This window comes from Epinephelus moara, chromosome 8 (genome assembly GCF_006386435.1).
Source record: "Epinephelus moara isolate mb chromosome 8, YSFRI_EMoa_1.0, whole genome shotgun sequence".
Taxonomy (NCBI): Eukaryota; Metazoa; Chordata; class Actinopteri; order Perciformes; family Serranidae; genus Epinephelus; species Epinephelus moara.
Genome location: NC_065513.1, coordinates 35,242,192 through 35,259,303, shown reverse-complemented (window position 1 = coordinate 35,259,303; position 17,112 = coordinate 35,242,192). Strand labels below are relative to the sequence as shown.

At 38.5% G+C, this 17,112-nt stretch overlaps 2 protein-coding genes across 3 annotated transcripts; both read left to right on the top strand.

Annotated features, from left to right (window-relative positions):
* The first annotated feature begins 13 nt into the window (after positions 1-13).
* On the top strand, positions 14-11,982 carry lrrc8ab (leucine rich repeat containing 8 VRAC subunit Ab). 2 transcript variants are annotated; one of them, XM_050050443.1, is made up of 5 exons: positions 14-144; positions 781-905; positions 1,109-1,195; positions 3,744-5,862; positions 6,023-11,982. In XM_050050443.1, the coding sequence occupies exons 4-5, from the start codon at positions 3,751-3,753 to the stop codon at positions 6,296-6,298; spliced, it is 2,388 nt and encodes a 795-aa protein (XP_049906400.1). In that variant the 5' UTR covers positions 14-144; positions 781-905; positions 1,109-1,195; positions 3,744-3,750; the 3' UTR covers positions 6,299-11,982. The 2 variants fall into 2 exon arrangements, with proteins under 2 accessions (XP_049906400.1, XP_049906398.1); XM_050050441.1 differs by lacking the exon at positions 1,109-1,195.
* Positions 11,983-13,447: 1,465 nt separating this feature from the next.
* On the top strand, positions 13,448-16,609 carry ppil3 (peptidylprolyl isomerase (cyclophilin)-like 3). The gene is made up of 6 exons (XM_050050984.1): positions 13,448-13,517; positions 13,767-13,841; positions 15,347-15,440; positions 15,545-15,612; positions 15,715-15,833; positions 15,992-16,609. Exons 1-6 carry the CDS (start codon positions 13,515-13,517, stop codon positions 16,116-16,118), a joined length of 486 nt encoding a protein of 161 aa, XP_049906941.1. The 5' UTR covers positions 13,448-13,514; the 3' UTR covers positions 16,119-16,609.
* Positions 16,610-17,112: the final 503 nt, after the last annotated feature.

Genomic DNA, 17,112 nt, shown 5'->3' with positions numbered 1-17,112 from the left:
ACTGCCACCCGTCGTCCTGGCGGTGGAAGCGGAGAACTGCTTCTGGAAAAAACAACAGCTAGCAAGCGGAGCTGCTAGCTGTTGTTTGTTAGCAACTATAGATATTAAAGTAGCGCTGGATTTCACCGCAGCCCATCAGACGTAGTAAGTTGAACATGATAGCAGTTTTAATATGTGTTCGCAATGTATCACTGTCATGTTAGCTACAGCCTTTGCTAGGATGTAAACTTCCGATAACAGACAGAGAGCCGGTGTAGCTAGCTTAGCTTGCTAGCTAAAGCAGCCTAGCTTAGCTTGCTAACGAGTTTTAACATCAAATATTGTTGCTGTTTGATATCGACACCTGTTAGTTGCTTGTTGCCAGACCTCTGTGTGCTTCTTTAAAGATAGAGTGTCACGTTATTTTATAGTATATAAACTAAAACACATAGCTTTAACTTTCTGTTGTGAAGTGCTGGCTCAGCTACCTAGCCAGATGACAAAGACATCCTACGCTAACGTTGCCAGTGGTGAGTGATGTACAGTCGGTATATGTGTCTAAATTAACGTGTGTTTGACGATATAACTAATATCTGGCACAATATATTACACACTTGTATTAAGAGCTATTGTATATAAAGGCAGAGCCCGGTTATTTACAGGTATTGTTGTTTAAACATAACTTGGATAAGCAACACGCATGCAGGTAACTTCCTGGACCCATTTTGCTAAAGTGTGTCACTCCCAAGTTTGTCAGAAGACAGCTGGAACAACGTTTTCATCTGCCATTGTCATTTTCAGGTTCTTTATTAAGCCCATGGCGATGAGAGAGGCAATGGTCCATGAAGAGTTTTGGATACACAGAGAGTGGCTCGTCCACCACGGTCATCACCAGGCACTGGAGTACAGATAACACCTCCAAACTGGTGAGTATTATATTTACAGAATGTGCTTGTTGCTGTCACAACACTGGAAAAGTTATGTGTGCAAAAGTTCCTCTGAACTGTGGCCAGAGAAGGTATGCTTATTTGGCCAGGGATCAGACTAGGCGTCTTGACTTTACAGTTTCCTAACAAAGTACAGGCTCTGATGAATGCCGGCTCCTGACTCTTGTTGTGTGTGTGTGTAGGTGTGTGTTTTGGGGGCGGCGGGGGTGCAAAAGGTGACGGTAGAGTATTCCAGAGAGACACTGGTTGGAGACAGCAGCTTCTGTAAGGTAAACAGGATCTCCTCCTGAAGGTCGAGGGAGGTGCTTCTCAAGGCCCCCACAGACAATACTCTGGGTATTATTAACGGAAATGGCTAAGAATAGAGAGCAGGGGAGCTAGGTGGCTCCTCTGGCGGCAGTGTTGTTTTGGTTAAACAAGCCAAAACGGAACATCATCTTTAGAAGAGTGACTTCTCGGGCTTAGATGCTGGGTGTGTCGCACTCGCACAAGGCTAGGGGTTGATTTGGAGGGCTTTATCTTGCTCTGATGTTGAGCAGCGACAAAGCAGTAGTTGTGGATCGCTCTTGACTGTTTACGAATGGAGTTATTGTGCTTTACATTTCGGATCTGTAAGTACAACCATATTTCAAGCAGATTAAGAGCATTTTGGAGCTATCCTTACACACACATTATGTGCTTTTTTTTTTTTTAAAGTTTGTTTCTATTTCATAACAACAACTTGGAATAATAACTTGAACGGGTCGTGCTGCCTGAGTGCCATGTGTAGGTATGAGGTTGCATGGATACATAAAAAATGTATTCCTAATTAGGGTGAGCAAGATGGATAAAATCCTTTTATCATGGTGTATGTAAAATATCACAATAGTTTTGACCAAACACCCTTATCAATATTGCCACGATATTGTAGGATTCATTATTTCACAAAATATTTACACAATGAGATTTTTGAGAAATAATCAACAGCATTGTGGATATAATGAGTAAGTGGGTAAAGGCCAATAATAGAGCAGCTAAAACAGTCTGGTAAGTTCAGAAAATTATACGACCTTAGTGTAATGCAGCCTTTAAAACCAGGAAAACACAACACTGATTATATTATGATATCAAAAAACTAGGATATCACAATGTAGGTCTTGATATAATATCAATATATTGCCCAGCCCTACATGATATAATTCATATTCTGGAACATGAATTAAAAAATAGTAGTAGTGATACATCTTTTAAATACGCTGGATAGTGTTGTCACAATCGTATTTGATTCAATAGAATACCTTGAAAAATACTATTTTCAGTACCACAATGAATATTGGACATTGAGGGCATACAAGTTATTTTTTTTATTTGAAGAAAACTATATCAAGGCTACAATATGATGACTTTCCTTTTTTTGGTTAGTAGCAGAGAACAGCTGAATGACAACATTAACAATAAGAGAGAGTGAGAAAGTACAGCTTGTACTGGTGTGTAGACACTGCGGAAAATGTGTACTGATACAGTTTCAAATATTTAGTATTGATATGTTAAGATAAATATTATTGACAAATTACCCTGGATCAATACACAATTAATGAAAAAGGACATTGGCCAGTAATTATTGATCTATGTTTCTTTTATTGTTTCTTTCTTTTGTTTTATTTTATTTTTTTCACTTTCCGTCAGACACTTTTTGTCTCATCCACTTGGGCATATCCTTGCTTATTTGTCCTTCTGTGTACTTACATACATTATGTACATATATAATATACATATCTACCTACCTTTACATATCCCTATCTGTCAACACCTCTTCAGTCAATCATTTCACCTAGAATAGGCAAGAAAGAAAATGAAAGAAAAATGACAATCAAAAAATACTAAAATAAATAAATAAAAATGATATAATAAAATTCCCAGAAATTCCCCAAAAAATATGTTGAACTTTGACAAAACGATCTGTACTCTCTGTCCTTTTCCTCACCCTCTTTTATTGTTTCTTTATCACGTCTGTCGTTACTGTTTAACAGTGCAGGTCAACTGACTTTCTCGACTTCTCTTAATATTCCTTGACTCAGTTTTAGAGTATTTTATGCAGTTTGAAACACTTACTTTAGATGTTGTAATCAGCATCAGAAGAGAAAAAGTGGTTTCAGTGCATCCGTGCTAATTAGGGTGCCCTCCCAATGAAAATCAGGTGCACTGATTTTTATTGATTAAGCCAATCTGAAATTATTCTTCTGTTAATTTACTCATTTATCATGTTTTTAACCTGCATACACTTTAAAGGCAGCTGTCCCATTGCCTGTGTGAAATGTTTTCTTTCTTTGTCTTCATGGGGACAACATGTTAACTCTTCACTTAAATCTTGTCTGGACTAAATTAAATTGCCTTCATATTTTATCGATGACTGGTTTGCCATTTGGCCACAACATTTGAGATGCGATGTCCAGCGTGATGCCCCTCTAAAAGCAAGATTAATTGTGACTGTTTAACAATAGTTAAATCAATAACATGCTAGCCCACCCAGTAAAGTCAATCAGGCAATACTTTGTCACAACAAGTGTGAATCTATATTCCATTTCTCTTGGCAGCCTTCAAATTAACCGTCTGGAATGTTCTGATGTATGACCTTGTTAGTTAGCATTGTAGTATTGATTTTTCGGCTTGATGTTGGGTTGTGGTTCAGGTAAAGGCTGTTCAATCAGTAGGGGACGGAGGTTTTTCTTTTTAATTTGGAGGAAAGCCATATCTGTAGTGTTTTAGTGTTTGACAAGGCTTTATAATGCAGTATATCACTCTGCTCAGTAATGATTATGTCCTCATTTTTCCCCACAGATAAACCATGATCCCCATCACTGAGCTGCGGTACTTTGTGGACACACAGCCGGCATACCGCATCCTGAAACCATGGTGGGATGTGTTCACCGACTACATCTCCATTGTTATGCTCATGATTTCAGTGTTCGGGGGGACACTGCAGGTCACTCAGGACAAGATGATCTGCCTGCCCTGCAAATGGGTGGTCAATGAGACCTGCAAAAAGAACTTCAACGCCACCCTCTCTGCATCGTTGTTCTTGGAACCCAGAGGGATCCAGTACGATCTGGACCGCCACCAGTACAACTATGTGGATGCGGTGTGCTACGAGAATAGATTGCACTGGTTTGCCAAGTATTTCCCTTATCTAGTATTACTTCACACCCTTATTTTCTTAGCCTGCAGCAACTTTTGGTTTAAGTTCCCACGGACTAGTTCCAAACTAGAGCACTTTGTATCCATCTTGCTGAAATGCTTTGACTCCCCATGGACAACTAGGGCACTGTCAGAGACAGTGGTTGAAGAGAGTGACCCAAAACCAATGAAAATGAACGGCTCGATGGACCACAAGGAGTCTGTTATCAGTGAGGATGTCGAAGCAAGTGTCCCCATGCTGCAAAGGACAAAGACACGCTTTGAGCAGGGCATTGTAGATAGAACAGAAACTGGGGTGTTGGACAAGAAAGAGGGCGAACAGGCAAAAGCCCTGTTTGAAAAAGTCAAAAAGTTCCGTATACACGTCGAAGAAGGAGACATTGTGTACAGGCTGTACATCCGTCAGACTATCATCAAAGTCATCAAGTTCATTTTGATAATCTGCTACACAGGGTATTACGTGCATGATATTAAATTCAGTGTTGACTGTTCGGTGAATATAGAAAGCCTGACAGGATACAGCGTGTACCGTTGTGCTCACCCATTGGCTACCCTTTTTAAAATCTTAGCCTGTTTCTACATTAGCTTAGTGGTGGTGTATGGTTTGATTTGCATGTACACACTTTGCTGGATGCTTCGGCGCTCTCTGAAGAAGTACTCCTTTGAGTCGATTCGGGAAGAGAGCAGCTACAGCGACATACCCGATGTGAAGAATGACTTTGCGTTCATGATGCACATGATAGATCAGTATGACCCTCTGTACTCGAAGCGCTTCGCCGTGTTCCTCTCAGAAGTGAGCGAAAACAAGCTGAGGCAGCTCAACCTCAACAACGAGTGGACACTGGACAAGCTCAGGCAGAGGATTACCAAGAACTCTCAGGAGAAGCTTGAGTTGCACCTTTTCATGCTGAGCGGCATCCCAGACACAGTATTTGACCTGATGGAGCTGGAGGTTCTGAAGCTGGAGCTGATCCCTGATGTTACCATCCCGCCCATCATCGCTCAACTGGTCAACCTGCGAGAGATGTGGCTTTACCACACACCAGCCAAAATCGAAGCTCCTGCTTTGGCGTTTTTGCGTGAGAACTTGAAGTCCCTGCACATCAAGTTCACTGACATCAAAGAGATTCCCTTATGGATTTACAGTCTGAAGAATCTCAGCGAGCTTCATCTGACAGGGAATCTCAGTGCGGAGAACAACCGTTACATTGTCATCGATGGACTCCGGGAGCTCAAGAGGCTCAAAGTTCTTCGTCTGAAGAGCAATCTCACCAAGCTACCTCAGGTGGTGACTGATGTGGGCATGCACCTCCAGAAGCTCTCCATCAATAACGAAGGCACCAAGCTGATGGTGCTCAACAGCCTAAAGAAGATGGTGAACCTGACAGAACTGGAGCTCATTCGCTGTGATCTCGAACGCATACCGCACTCAATCTTCAGCTTGCACAACTTGCAGGAGATTGATCTGAAGGACAACAACCTGAAGACCATTGAGGAGATCATCAGCTTCCAGCACCTTCATCGGCTTGTCTGCCTTAAGCTCTGGTACAACCAGATCGCCTATATTCCCATCCAGATTGGCACGCTGACCAACCTGGAGAAACTTTACCTGAACAGAAACAAGATCGAGAAGATCCCCAGCCAGTTGTTTTATTGCCGCAAGCTGCGCTTCCTGGACCTGAGCCATAACAACCTCACCTACATCCCCACAGACATTGGCTTCCTCCAGAATCTTCAGTATCTGGCAGTTACAGCCAACAGGGTGAGTACTTAAATAATCAGTTTTCCATCAGTTTAATCTTTATTTATTGTACATCAGGTTTTTTTTTAATCATTTATGGTTCGTTTACTGCTGAGTAATGTTTGAGTTATACATTTTTTATCTCTCCGTTTCCCTCCCATCACCCCACCTTGAAACAAAGATTGAGAGCCTGCCTAATGAGCTGTTCCAGTGCAAGAAGCTTCGCACTTTGAACTTGGGGAACAATTGCCTGCAGTCTCTGCCGTCACGGTTTGGAGAGCTGACTGGGCTGACACAGCTAGAGCTGAGAGGAAACCGTCTGGAGGGTCTTCCCGTGGAGCTGGGCGAGTGCCGACAGCTAAAGAGGACCGGCCTTGTGGTGGAGGAGGACCTTTTCAACACCCTGCCCACGGAGGTCAAGGAACAGTTATGGAAAGCTGACAAAGAACAGGCTTGAAGAGGTGTGTGGCCGTGAGTGAAAACAGATACTGAGCATTTGGGCCCAGGCATAGAGGAGGAACGCCTCTGCTGTCCCAGAGGGCTTGTTGAAGCAGGCAGTAGTCCTGCTGCAGTGTACTGCCAGTAAGGTTGGGTATGGAGAATTAGAGAGACTTGGGCAGGGAGTACTGATAGCTTCCTGTTGTTCTATAAATTCTTACCTGCAGTTGATTTTCCTTCCTTTACAAACAACTTCTCAGGCCTTCCCATGATGCTTTTCAGCAGTAATGTGGCAGGGACAGTGTGATCTGCAGGGTGTGTTTACATGTTATGCTTCTCAGTTATCTCAGTATTCAAAACTGTCGGCCAACTTTGTTAAATACAGAAAAAGAACGTAAAGTTTCCACTGTTCACATTTACAATAACATAAAATTCTTGTCTAATCAAGATAGAATAAATGATTAAATTAATCTGTCCAGTATTGATAGTTTTACAGATGAGATAGCAAAGTGATCACTCAGACATCTGCCTCATAATTTGTGTGTATGGGAGTCAACTCCCAAACTCCCAATGCTATCATAAAATGAAAAGTAATTAATCATGAAATTACGACAGGCGAGATGCTTTAATTCTGGTTGTTTTCTAAGAAAAAATTATGCACATCTTTACTCACAGTATTTGACAAGTCGTCTAATTAAATCACCAAATATTATATTTGTACATAGACGAGGTTCCTGAAATTCCTGGAAAAGTTATGAAATTAGAAAAACTGTTTTCTAACCCTGAAAATTATTTGAATTTAGCAGAATGATTTGGAAACATTTTGATTATTCATGGTTTTCAGCTATTGTTGAAAATGTGTCTAGGTTTAGGCAAAATTAATTCCTTGTATTACTATTTTAAGATCTAGATCCGCACTGCATGACTGTTGAAACATTACTTATATCACGTGATACACATTTGCGTAAGCAGCTAGTTGGGGGCAGGAATGTCTAACATGCTAATCCGCAAATGCCTGGGAAGTGTGTTTTTAATAACGAATGGCATTTGGACGACAAATATAATACATGGTCTCAAGAGAGAGGCAGACCATAGCCATGCTGGACGAAGGCTCTGCACCAAAACGTCGGTAGCTAAATTTAGTTGGAAGAAGATGAAGTGTGTGATCTCTCCACATTTTAGCCCTACTTTAAATCGTTTGTGGTCAGAGAGGCGCCCAGGCAGGCTGTTACTAATTTAGATAAAGTCATGGAAATGTGGTAAAATATTATGGAAAAGTTTTAAAAATTCATTCTTAGTAATGTGGGAACCCAGTGACAGGAAAAGTATACACAGTCAAGTCTGCAATCCCATAAGTTTGACCTATTAACGTAAATTGTAACCATGGTGGTCGTTGTTTTTCTGCTGTTTTCCTGGCCCTCATATGTTCTCAGTCTGAAATGAATCGGAAAATCATGAGCGTATGACAAGCAATCACAAATCAGGGATAACTAATGATGAGTCATAGCGAGAAAAGTTATGGACTCTAAAACCCTTGTGTCTGAGAGAGTGTTGCATAAGGTGGAAGGCAGAGAGTCATCGAGGAGACTGTTGGTATCGCAAGTGCTGTAGAGACTGATGAGTTGTCTTCGGTTGGCCTGAGTCTTTGGTAGCAGCAGTACAACATGTGGTATTAGACTGGAGAGTGCAGACGAAACATGGAGCCAGTTTGGCAGAGTGGAGGGACCGATGGCCTCTTTCTGGGAAAAGATGAGTAGTGTGTTTGACTCGGTGCTTGAGGACAGGCAATTATTTTGTTGAATGCTAACCAGTCGACTGTTATTCCAAAATATCACCCCCGTACAGTCGCACAAGTGGAGCATTTTATCAGCGAGCAGATACCCAACCCCTTACTGCCAGTATGCTGTTCAGCGGGACTCCGGCAGAATCTGCTTCATGGTCATGCTGCATCCACGACGTTTGTAATGAATTGCACAGAACAAAATGAACAAATCTTGGGAAAATGCTGAAAAGGTTTTGAATTAAATGAGTCATGTCTGCATCAAAATAAAGTTTATACAGGATAACACAATACTGTCATCAAAATGGAGCCTCAAAATATTAATAATATATCTGACAAGAGTGTAGATACTTACCTGAAACACTAGATAAGTTTATTACTTATTTTGTGGTGGATATGAAGTAAGCACTGATCTACTTGTGTACCCTGATAGCTGAGTGTTTATTGTCTGCAAATGACACGTAAAAGAACCAGACATGTCCTCAAGTATGTTTGGTAACACTTTACTTGAAGGTATCTACATAAGAGTGAGACGACACTGTCATAACTATGACATGACACTGTCATGGACTTGTCATAAACATCATGTACTTGTCATAAAGGTTTATGACTGCTGTTATTAAGTGTCATTCGGTTTTTATAATGACAAGTTGCCATTGTTTGGGTTGTCTTGATTATGACAACTTGACATTAATTAAAGTGACATTACTAGAAGTTGTATTTGTCATGACAAGTTGACATTAAATTTGTTTGGGATGTCCTTATAATGACAGCTTGACATTAACCACGATGACATTACAAGAAGATGTCTTTGTCATAACAATAATAATCATTATGTCAACTTGTCATAAACACAAAAAGAGGTGCATTTCTTGTTAATGTCAAGTTGTTATGACAAAGACATCTTCTTGTAATGTCATCCTGGTTAATGTCAAGTTGTCATAATAAGGACATCCCAAACCAATTTAATGTCAACTTGTCATGACAAAGACAACTTCTGGCAATGTCACTTTGATTAATGTAAAGTTGTCATAATCAAGACAACACAAACAATGTCAACTTGTCATTACAAAAACCCAATGACACTTAATGACAACAGTCATAAACGTTTATGACATGACATCATGTCATAGTTATGACAGTGTCATGTCACTCTTATGTAGATACCTTCAAATAAAGTTTTACTGTATGTTTTCAAACAACCTGGCCTTGTGTTCATTTCAGTTTATTATAATATTGTAAGATTAATATAATGTTTCTACCTTCATGGGGTAGGTATTCTGTTTTAATTTTAATCTGTGCTGAACTGCATTAGTCAAAATACGGTGCAATATTCAGTGTAGATGTTCACCTGTGTGTGAGACAACAGCCATCTTTAACCTAAAACTACTTAAGTTGCTCTATGGAGTTATTAAAGTGAGATTAATAGGAGATTTAATCTGAGTTATGTGAAAGAATGCAATACGGTCAAAAATGGCCATTTCTGACACTTTGTTGTGATCGAATCTGAAAGTTTAGGGCTTTAAATAAAGAGAAAGCTACATTTCATTTAATGTAAACTAAGAGAAATTGTAATCGACACTGGCAAGAAAGATAAGGAGACATTTTTAAAAAATAGCCATGGTTTTCAGGTCACTTGCCTTAACTTCACTCCTTCTGTGTTATGTACTGTTTGTTATTTTTGTTGTGGCATCCGCAGAGCTGAAAACACATGATCAATTTCCTTGACCGTAGCTGCACTAGACAACCCTCCCCCAGACGGTAGTGGGAGTAAAACTGTTTGTTTTATATGTTGTTTTAATTTCATCACTTCCTGTGGACTTCTCACAAGTGACCGTACTTGACACCAGTTATAAATTTGGGCAAATAAAAGTGGTCTCGACATTTAGCAGCTGGGTTTAGATTTTTATTTTATTCATTATTGAAGTGGCGCTCATTTGGGGAATAAAAGTGGTCTTTGCTTTGGTTTCTTTAAATGCTGTGTGATGGATTTTTTTGGTGCCAGATACATTGTGTTCTTGTGGAAACCCATTCCTGTCAGGGAAATAAATAAAGATTTTGCTTAACGTTAAGTCAGAATTACAAAGTAATATCTTAACATTTCAAAACTCAATTTCACATTTGACTTGGAACCTTAAAAATATTTTTGTGTCACATAATTTTGACTTAGTGTCACATTTCATTCATAATTGAAGGAGATGTTTAAATTTGCAATCTCAATTTCTCACCATTTATTTTCCTGTCACAGATGGGCCTCCATACTTTTCAGTTCAGCTCATTCAATTGTACTTTATTTCCCTGGTTTCAAAGTGTGTTAATTTGTAGAGAAATATTAGTACTTTCTGCCTGACAGTGACTTTTCTGCACTTGTGTTTTGCCACAGTAAGCAGCAGCGCCACGCTCAAAATATGGAATTCCAGATCCATGCACAGCTCTGACACAGCACAGCACACAATAGGGGGAGAATATAACAATACCAGTTTATGTTTTAATAAACCTAACTGCAAAGAAAACTCGGACAGTAGCAATATACAGTACAGCAACTGGGTTGAGAAGCAGAGGGATAGTTTAAGCTATGTACATTTATTTGAATAACCTGTTTAACTATGCTCTATTGTGCAATATTGCCTTTATTTAAATGATGTAAAGGTTAGTAGTGACGTAGTTTTCCTTTTTGTGCATGGGCATTCTTTTTGTCACGTTCATTTTTACATAGGTGGTGGTGAGAATTTCAAGTGGAGGAATTTTGGTCCTGGAGAATGCTTTTGCACTGTAGCACCTCCCCCCCCCCAAGTTACATTTAGATAAATGCAAATAATGGTATACGACATGTTTTGTGTGTGTTTAGAATGGGAAGGTTGAACCGAACGACTGCCAGCCGTGAGATTAAGATGTATTAGATAAGCGTTTTAATTTTTGTTTGGGTTTTTTCGTAGAGCTACTCATAGGAAAACAAATTATGACACCCAGCGACACCTCAGCAATACACCACACATTAAGACAATCAACTACTCTTATTAATACTGACAGCAGAGAACAGTATGTCACATGTATTTCACCGAGCACTGCAAGTCAATGGTCAGTACGTTAAAAAATGCATCGTGTAGGTTGCTAGTAAGGTTGTATTAGTAAATAGATTTGCTTTTTATCTCAATGTTAATTGTTCTGTTCTCTGTTTTCCCTTAAAATAATTTCCACTAATTTTATTTCTTCATTTTGACAGCTATTAGTATTATTACACTCTAACTAAATTTCTCAGGAAACCAGCTAGTACTCACTTCTTTTTTGAGTTGATTGCCTTTTTTTATTATTATTATTATGACACCTGGTATTTTTATTAATTTAAACTTTAAAAATTGTTTTATACAGTTCCAGTTTTATATGCATTTCTATACATTCTTTTCTAGTTTGGTGTATTTAATATTGACTTGCTGGTTTAAAACAAGATGTGTTTGTGTTTTTACAGAAGCCACTCAGTTTAACTTTGTGTTTTTCCTCAGTGATCATGTACAAATTGAGCTGTATTGTTTCAGAGTCGTGTCTTCGTCGTGAGTAGCACAGATGAAGTGTGTATGTGAGTGTTACCCGTGTGTGTGTATACATTGGCATGATGAGACTTTCTGATCCCATGATGTTTATCTTCTTTCTTCTCTTAGAATTATTATTTTGGGGTACAAAAATCTTTTTTTTTTCAGTTCCCAACTTAAATCCAATCGTAGGTGATGTACAAATTTGGCTTCATGCAGTGTTGGGTTGCCAAAAGTTCTTTTGTTTTTTTGTTTTGTTTTTTCATTAATTTGAAAATTATCAGTGCATCAGTATTGACATGAATGATGTGACAGTGAGTATTCTGTTTGAACATGTGTCCCATCTTCTCCTGCACATTATCCACTAGAGGTTAAATAAAATAAACTTCGACCAAGCTTGCCTGGTTTGTTGTATTTTGGTGGTGGGTGGAGAGTCTGAGAAACTGCACAGAAACATATTAGATATTGTGATAGTCATGATATTTTTAAGGAGTAACAGAAGAACTCCAGTGCAGGGTGTACGACTTTTGCTGACAAAAGCAGGGGCTGTCTGGTTACAGGATAGTCTCTCTAAACTCAAGGCCATCTACAGTCAAACTACAGTTGCCATTTTTAAAGTTTGTCAACACAAAGATGAATTATTTCCTGAAAATGTGTCTGGAATTATGAGATATGATCACAAAATCAGCTGAACCTGATGTTGAGGCCTTGTCATGAAGACGATCCCCATATCAAAATCTAGTTTAAAGCAGTGCTGGAAGATGTAGTCAGATCTTTTACTTAACTTTTAACTTAACTCTTTAAGTTGCAATACTACATTAAAAATAATCTGTTACAAGTAAAAGTCATCTATTCAAATTGTACTCAAGTAAAAGTGCAAAAGTATTCGCTTAAAAATAGACTTAAAGTACCAAATGTAAAGGTACTCATCATGCCAAATGGCCCATTTCACAATAATATGTATATTATATTACTGGATTAAAATTTTGGATGCATGAATGTGTTCATCAATTTATTGTTGGGTGATAATAATTTTATATACAGCTAGGAATGGAATGGCATGGGGCAACAGTAGGTCAGTCCATTGGGAACCAGAGGGTCGCTGGTTCAGATCCAAATATGGACTGGTAGCTGGAGAGGTGCCAGTCCACTTCCTTGGCACTGCCGAGGTGCCCTTGAGGAAGGCACCGAACCCCCAACTGCTTGGGGTGTCTGTCCATGGGCAGCCCCCTCACTCTGACATCTCTCCATGCAATGCATGTGTAGGTCCTGTTCGTGCATTTGTGTGTGTTTCGGGCCTGTGTGTGACAACAGAGTGAAAATCCTCATCCATAATAATATATCATAATTTATTAGTTGATTATATTTTCTATTTGTAATCTAAATTTACAAAGTTACCACTAACTAAAACTATCAAACAAATTTAGTAGAGTTAACAGTATAACATTAGCCTCCCAAATGTAATGGAGCAGAAATAGTCAAGTACAAGTGCCTTGTATTTGGACTACAGTACAGTACTTGAGTAAGTATACTTTGTTAAACATCACCACTGATTTTAAGACGCTCATAAACTCAGTTTTGTGCCTGTTTGTTGCATGTTCCTAAATTAATGTATTAAAATAAATTCCCCTATTACAAATCTGGTAATACTCAAGCAGAGAGGCCAAGAGCAAGTTCATCCGACCGTGTCATAACAGCATCACAGGTGTAAATTCTCTGCTTTAACACCCACATAATATCTGTAAATAGCTTTATGATCGACACAATATCATAGTATCAGTTTAAAAGTAACTACGTCACTTTCATTTTGCCATGGGTGTGCCCTTTTGAAACGACTAGAAGTCCTTGCGGAACCTTTCTTTGCTAAGCTACTGCACCAACACGGACATGTTTCTCCGACGCACTTGTGCGAAGACGCAACGATTGAAATGGTAAATCTAACTGTAAACGTTTCCAGTAGCTGTTTATTAATATAAAATATAAGAGAACAGTGTAAGAAGCTAATAACTAATTTAATGTTTTAACGCTTTTAAGTTTGTTAGGAGTCAGTACAGGGACTTCCGGTTTGTATGTAGAACTTACTTGTCTTAGCATTCAGGCTAACAGGCTAAGCTAGGTGGCAAACAGTAATGAATGGCCTCTTAAAAATTAACGTGGTGTTTCTTCTGTAAATATTCCAGGCTGTTACACTTCACACGGATCTAGGAGACATTAAAATTGAATTGTTTTGTGAGCGGACACCGAGAGCATGTGAGGTGAGTCAAACAAACATGCTCCAGCTGGTCTCATTTCACAACTGGTGTAAAAGTCGGCTTGAGACCAGCAAGAGATACGTTAATGCATTCAAATTGTGTTATTATATTAGCCTGTTAAAAATTAAACAGGCTCAGTGGTGAAGAAGCGCTCAGATATTTACTTACTTACACACTTAGGTAATAATACAGAAATATTAGCATCAAAATATACTTAAAGTACCCAAAGTCAAAGTACTCATTTTGCAGAATTGGCCATTTCAGAATTAGTATTAGTATATAAGTAATATATTGCTGGATTGTAATTATTGATGCATCAATGTGTAAGCATCCTTAATGTTGCAGCTGGTAAAGATGGGGTTAATAGGGGTTAAACTTCATATACAGCCAGGTGGTGTAAAACATGCAAATATTAGGGGTGGGGGCAGGGGAAATCATTACAGCATAGTATTGCAATCTTTTTTTTTGTGGCAATATCATATCATCACACAGTGCCAACTTTTTTATTATATTAATTATTAATATCATAAATTTAAATTAAATCTTTGGCAGCCTGCTAGAATAATATAATCAATTGCTTTTTCAGTCTACTGGATATATTTAGTTGTTGCAAGAAAGTGGCTGAGGTGAGATGAACAGACTGAAAACTATCTTATTAGGTAAAACAGATTTTGATAAAGTTTTCCTTTGGGGACATAATTTACAGTTGAAATAAGGTAATAAATCACAATATGTTTTATCACAATACTCAGCATATCGCAGTATATTTAAAATTGCAATAACATTAGCTTGTGACTTAAGTATTGTGATGATATCTTATTGTGGATCCTCTGTTGATTCCCACTTCTAGCAAATATATCCTAATTAATTTGTTGATTATATTTTGTGTTAATAATCTGACTAGCAGAGTAGCGAGTAACTAAAGCTGACAAAATAAATGGAGTGAAAAGTACATTTGCCTCCTAAATGTAGAGGTATAGACGTAAAATAAAATGGAAACACTCAAGTACAAGTACCTCAAAACTGTGCTGCAGTAATGCACTTCCATCACTGCAGTCTCTGTTATATTCCTTGTTTTTATATGATTTATTACTACAGACATTGTAACAATGTTCATGTTTTGGTTAGTTTTAGTGGAAAATGTATCGCTCTTTGTGAACACAGTGCCACTGTTTTTTTTTTAAATGAATGAACTTAAGTGCTTTATAATTCAGCAGCAGAGACAAACGGCAAAGAAATAAAACCATACATTATACAACACTCATTCAAGGAGAAATGAGAAGACTTAATACAATGATCAATCAATCAAGCAACCAATAGATTCATCAAGTAATTAGAATACCATTAAAAACATTAAAACAAATAGCTGCTAGTTATAGGCCATATTAAAAAGATATGTTTTGAATCATCATTTATAACTGTCCACTGAAGGACTTAATGGAGATGTATACATCCTTTCCCAAACAGAGTCATGGAATATACTGAAATATATTGTTTACGACCTACAGAATTATCTTGCCTTGTGTGCCAGTGGGTTCTACAACGGCTGCGTCTTCCACCGAAATATTAAAGGTTTCATGGTTCAAACTGGAGATCCTACAGGTACGTGATTGTTGCTGCATCTGTCACATTTCAGTTCTGAAATCTCAGAATTCACATCCTCGCTATTTGTCTGTTGTTCCCTGTGTTTCGATCAAACCATTCAGGCACAGGCAAAGGAGGAACAAGTATATGGGGTCGCAAATTTGAAGACGAGTACAGTGAACACCTAAAAGTGAGTATTTACGAACTCTAACTTCTTTGCCTGGGGAGTAAAAAGTGTAACCTAATATTTGATTAGGGGTCAGTCTTTTACATTGTGATTTTTTTCTTTCAGCATAATGTCAGAGGAGTGGTGTCAATGGCGAACAATGGCCCCAACACAAACGGCTCCCAGTTCTTCTTCACATACGCCAAACAGCCCCATCTGGACATGAAGTACACAGTGTTTGGAAAGTATGTAACCTTTGCACAGATAAATGGATTGGGTGGGAATAATGATTGTTGACAGTTGTTTTGAAAGCCGGTTAAAGTGTGCCTGAAAGTTACTGATTCATCAAAATGTAATTCAGAGTTGCAGCTCACATCTGACTTTCCTGTCAAAATGTTTACAGGATTATCGATGGCCTGGAAACACTGGACGAACTGGAGAAGCTGCCTGTCAATGAAAAGACGTTCCGACCACTGACTGAAACCAGAATAAAGGATGTGACCATTCATGCCAACCCTTTTGCTGTATAGATAGCTTTCTCTTCAAATATGTGGATGGGCCTTTAACACACACTCTGATATTGCCAATAAGCCTGTTGATACACTGTATAGTACATTGTTAGTTAATTTGGATAACTTGTCAGAGAGAGAAAGCCCCTAGACATCAAAAACGAACAGGGCACTGACGCTGAAACTGTAAGAAGCTTATTTGTCTGAACAAAAGTTTGTTTTACACCAACATTTTCCAAAGTGTGACCCAGAATTTCAATGTAATTTGAGTTCAAAAACTTTTAAGAAATGGTGTGCACCCCCTTCAGACCCATCTCAGTGTGACAGAGCCTTTGTAATGAACAATTAGAGGTTATTCTTCACCTTTTCATCTTCATGCAGTCACATTTCAGTCCATCAAAAACACGCCTGACTTTGTATGGCTGCACTGCTGTACAGATTCCAATCTTTTTTCTTAGTAGGTTGTAAATAAATTACCAATGTTTTGTACTGAATAAAACTTTAAGAATTAATATATTTTGTTTTCAGCATTATTTCAGAAAATGTTCTGTGTACAAATACATACAATAATATATATTTCCAAATGTCCACAGGCCCTAGTGCAGCCTCACTGCCTACACGGTCAGAGTTAATAAGGTGCTTTACATTGACTATTTATGGTTAAATGTGGGCATGTAGAGGGCTGGAATATGAGGTTGGTCCACGTGCAGACAATTCCAAGTTAATTAGGGATTTATAAAAGGAAACTGCGGTTTTGTAAATCGGAATATTTTTTGTCGTGTTTACATTTCCTCATTTGTACGTACGCAAACATGTAGTATGGATTCTCCACAGAGGCCCCAGAGCCTGACACATTAAGTTGGCGGGACGTTTTCTACATGTAAATGTTTAATTTGGAGTGATAAAGATACTACAATTAAAAATAAAACTTTTATTGATAGCTGGGTTAAAAATTATATTGTCGGTGACACAACTACTAAATGACTTCTACTTACTTACACAAAACTTCTAAAGG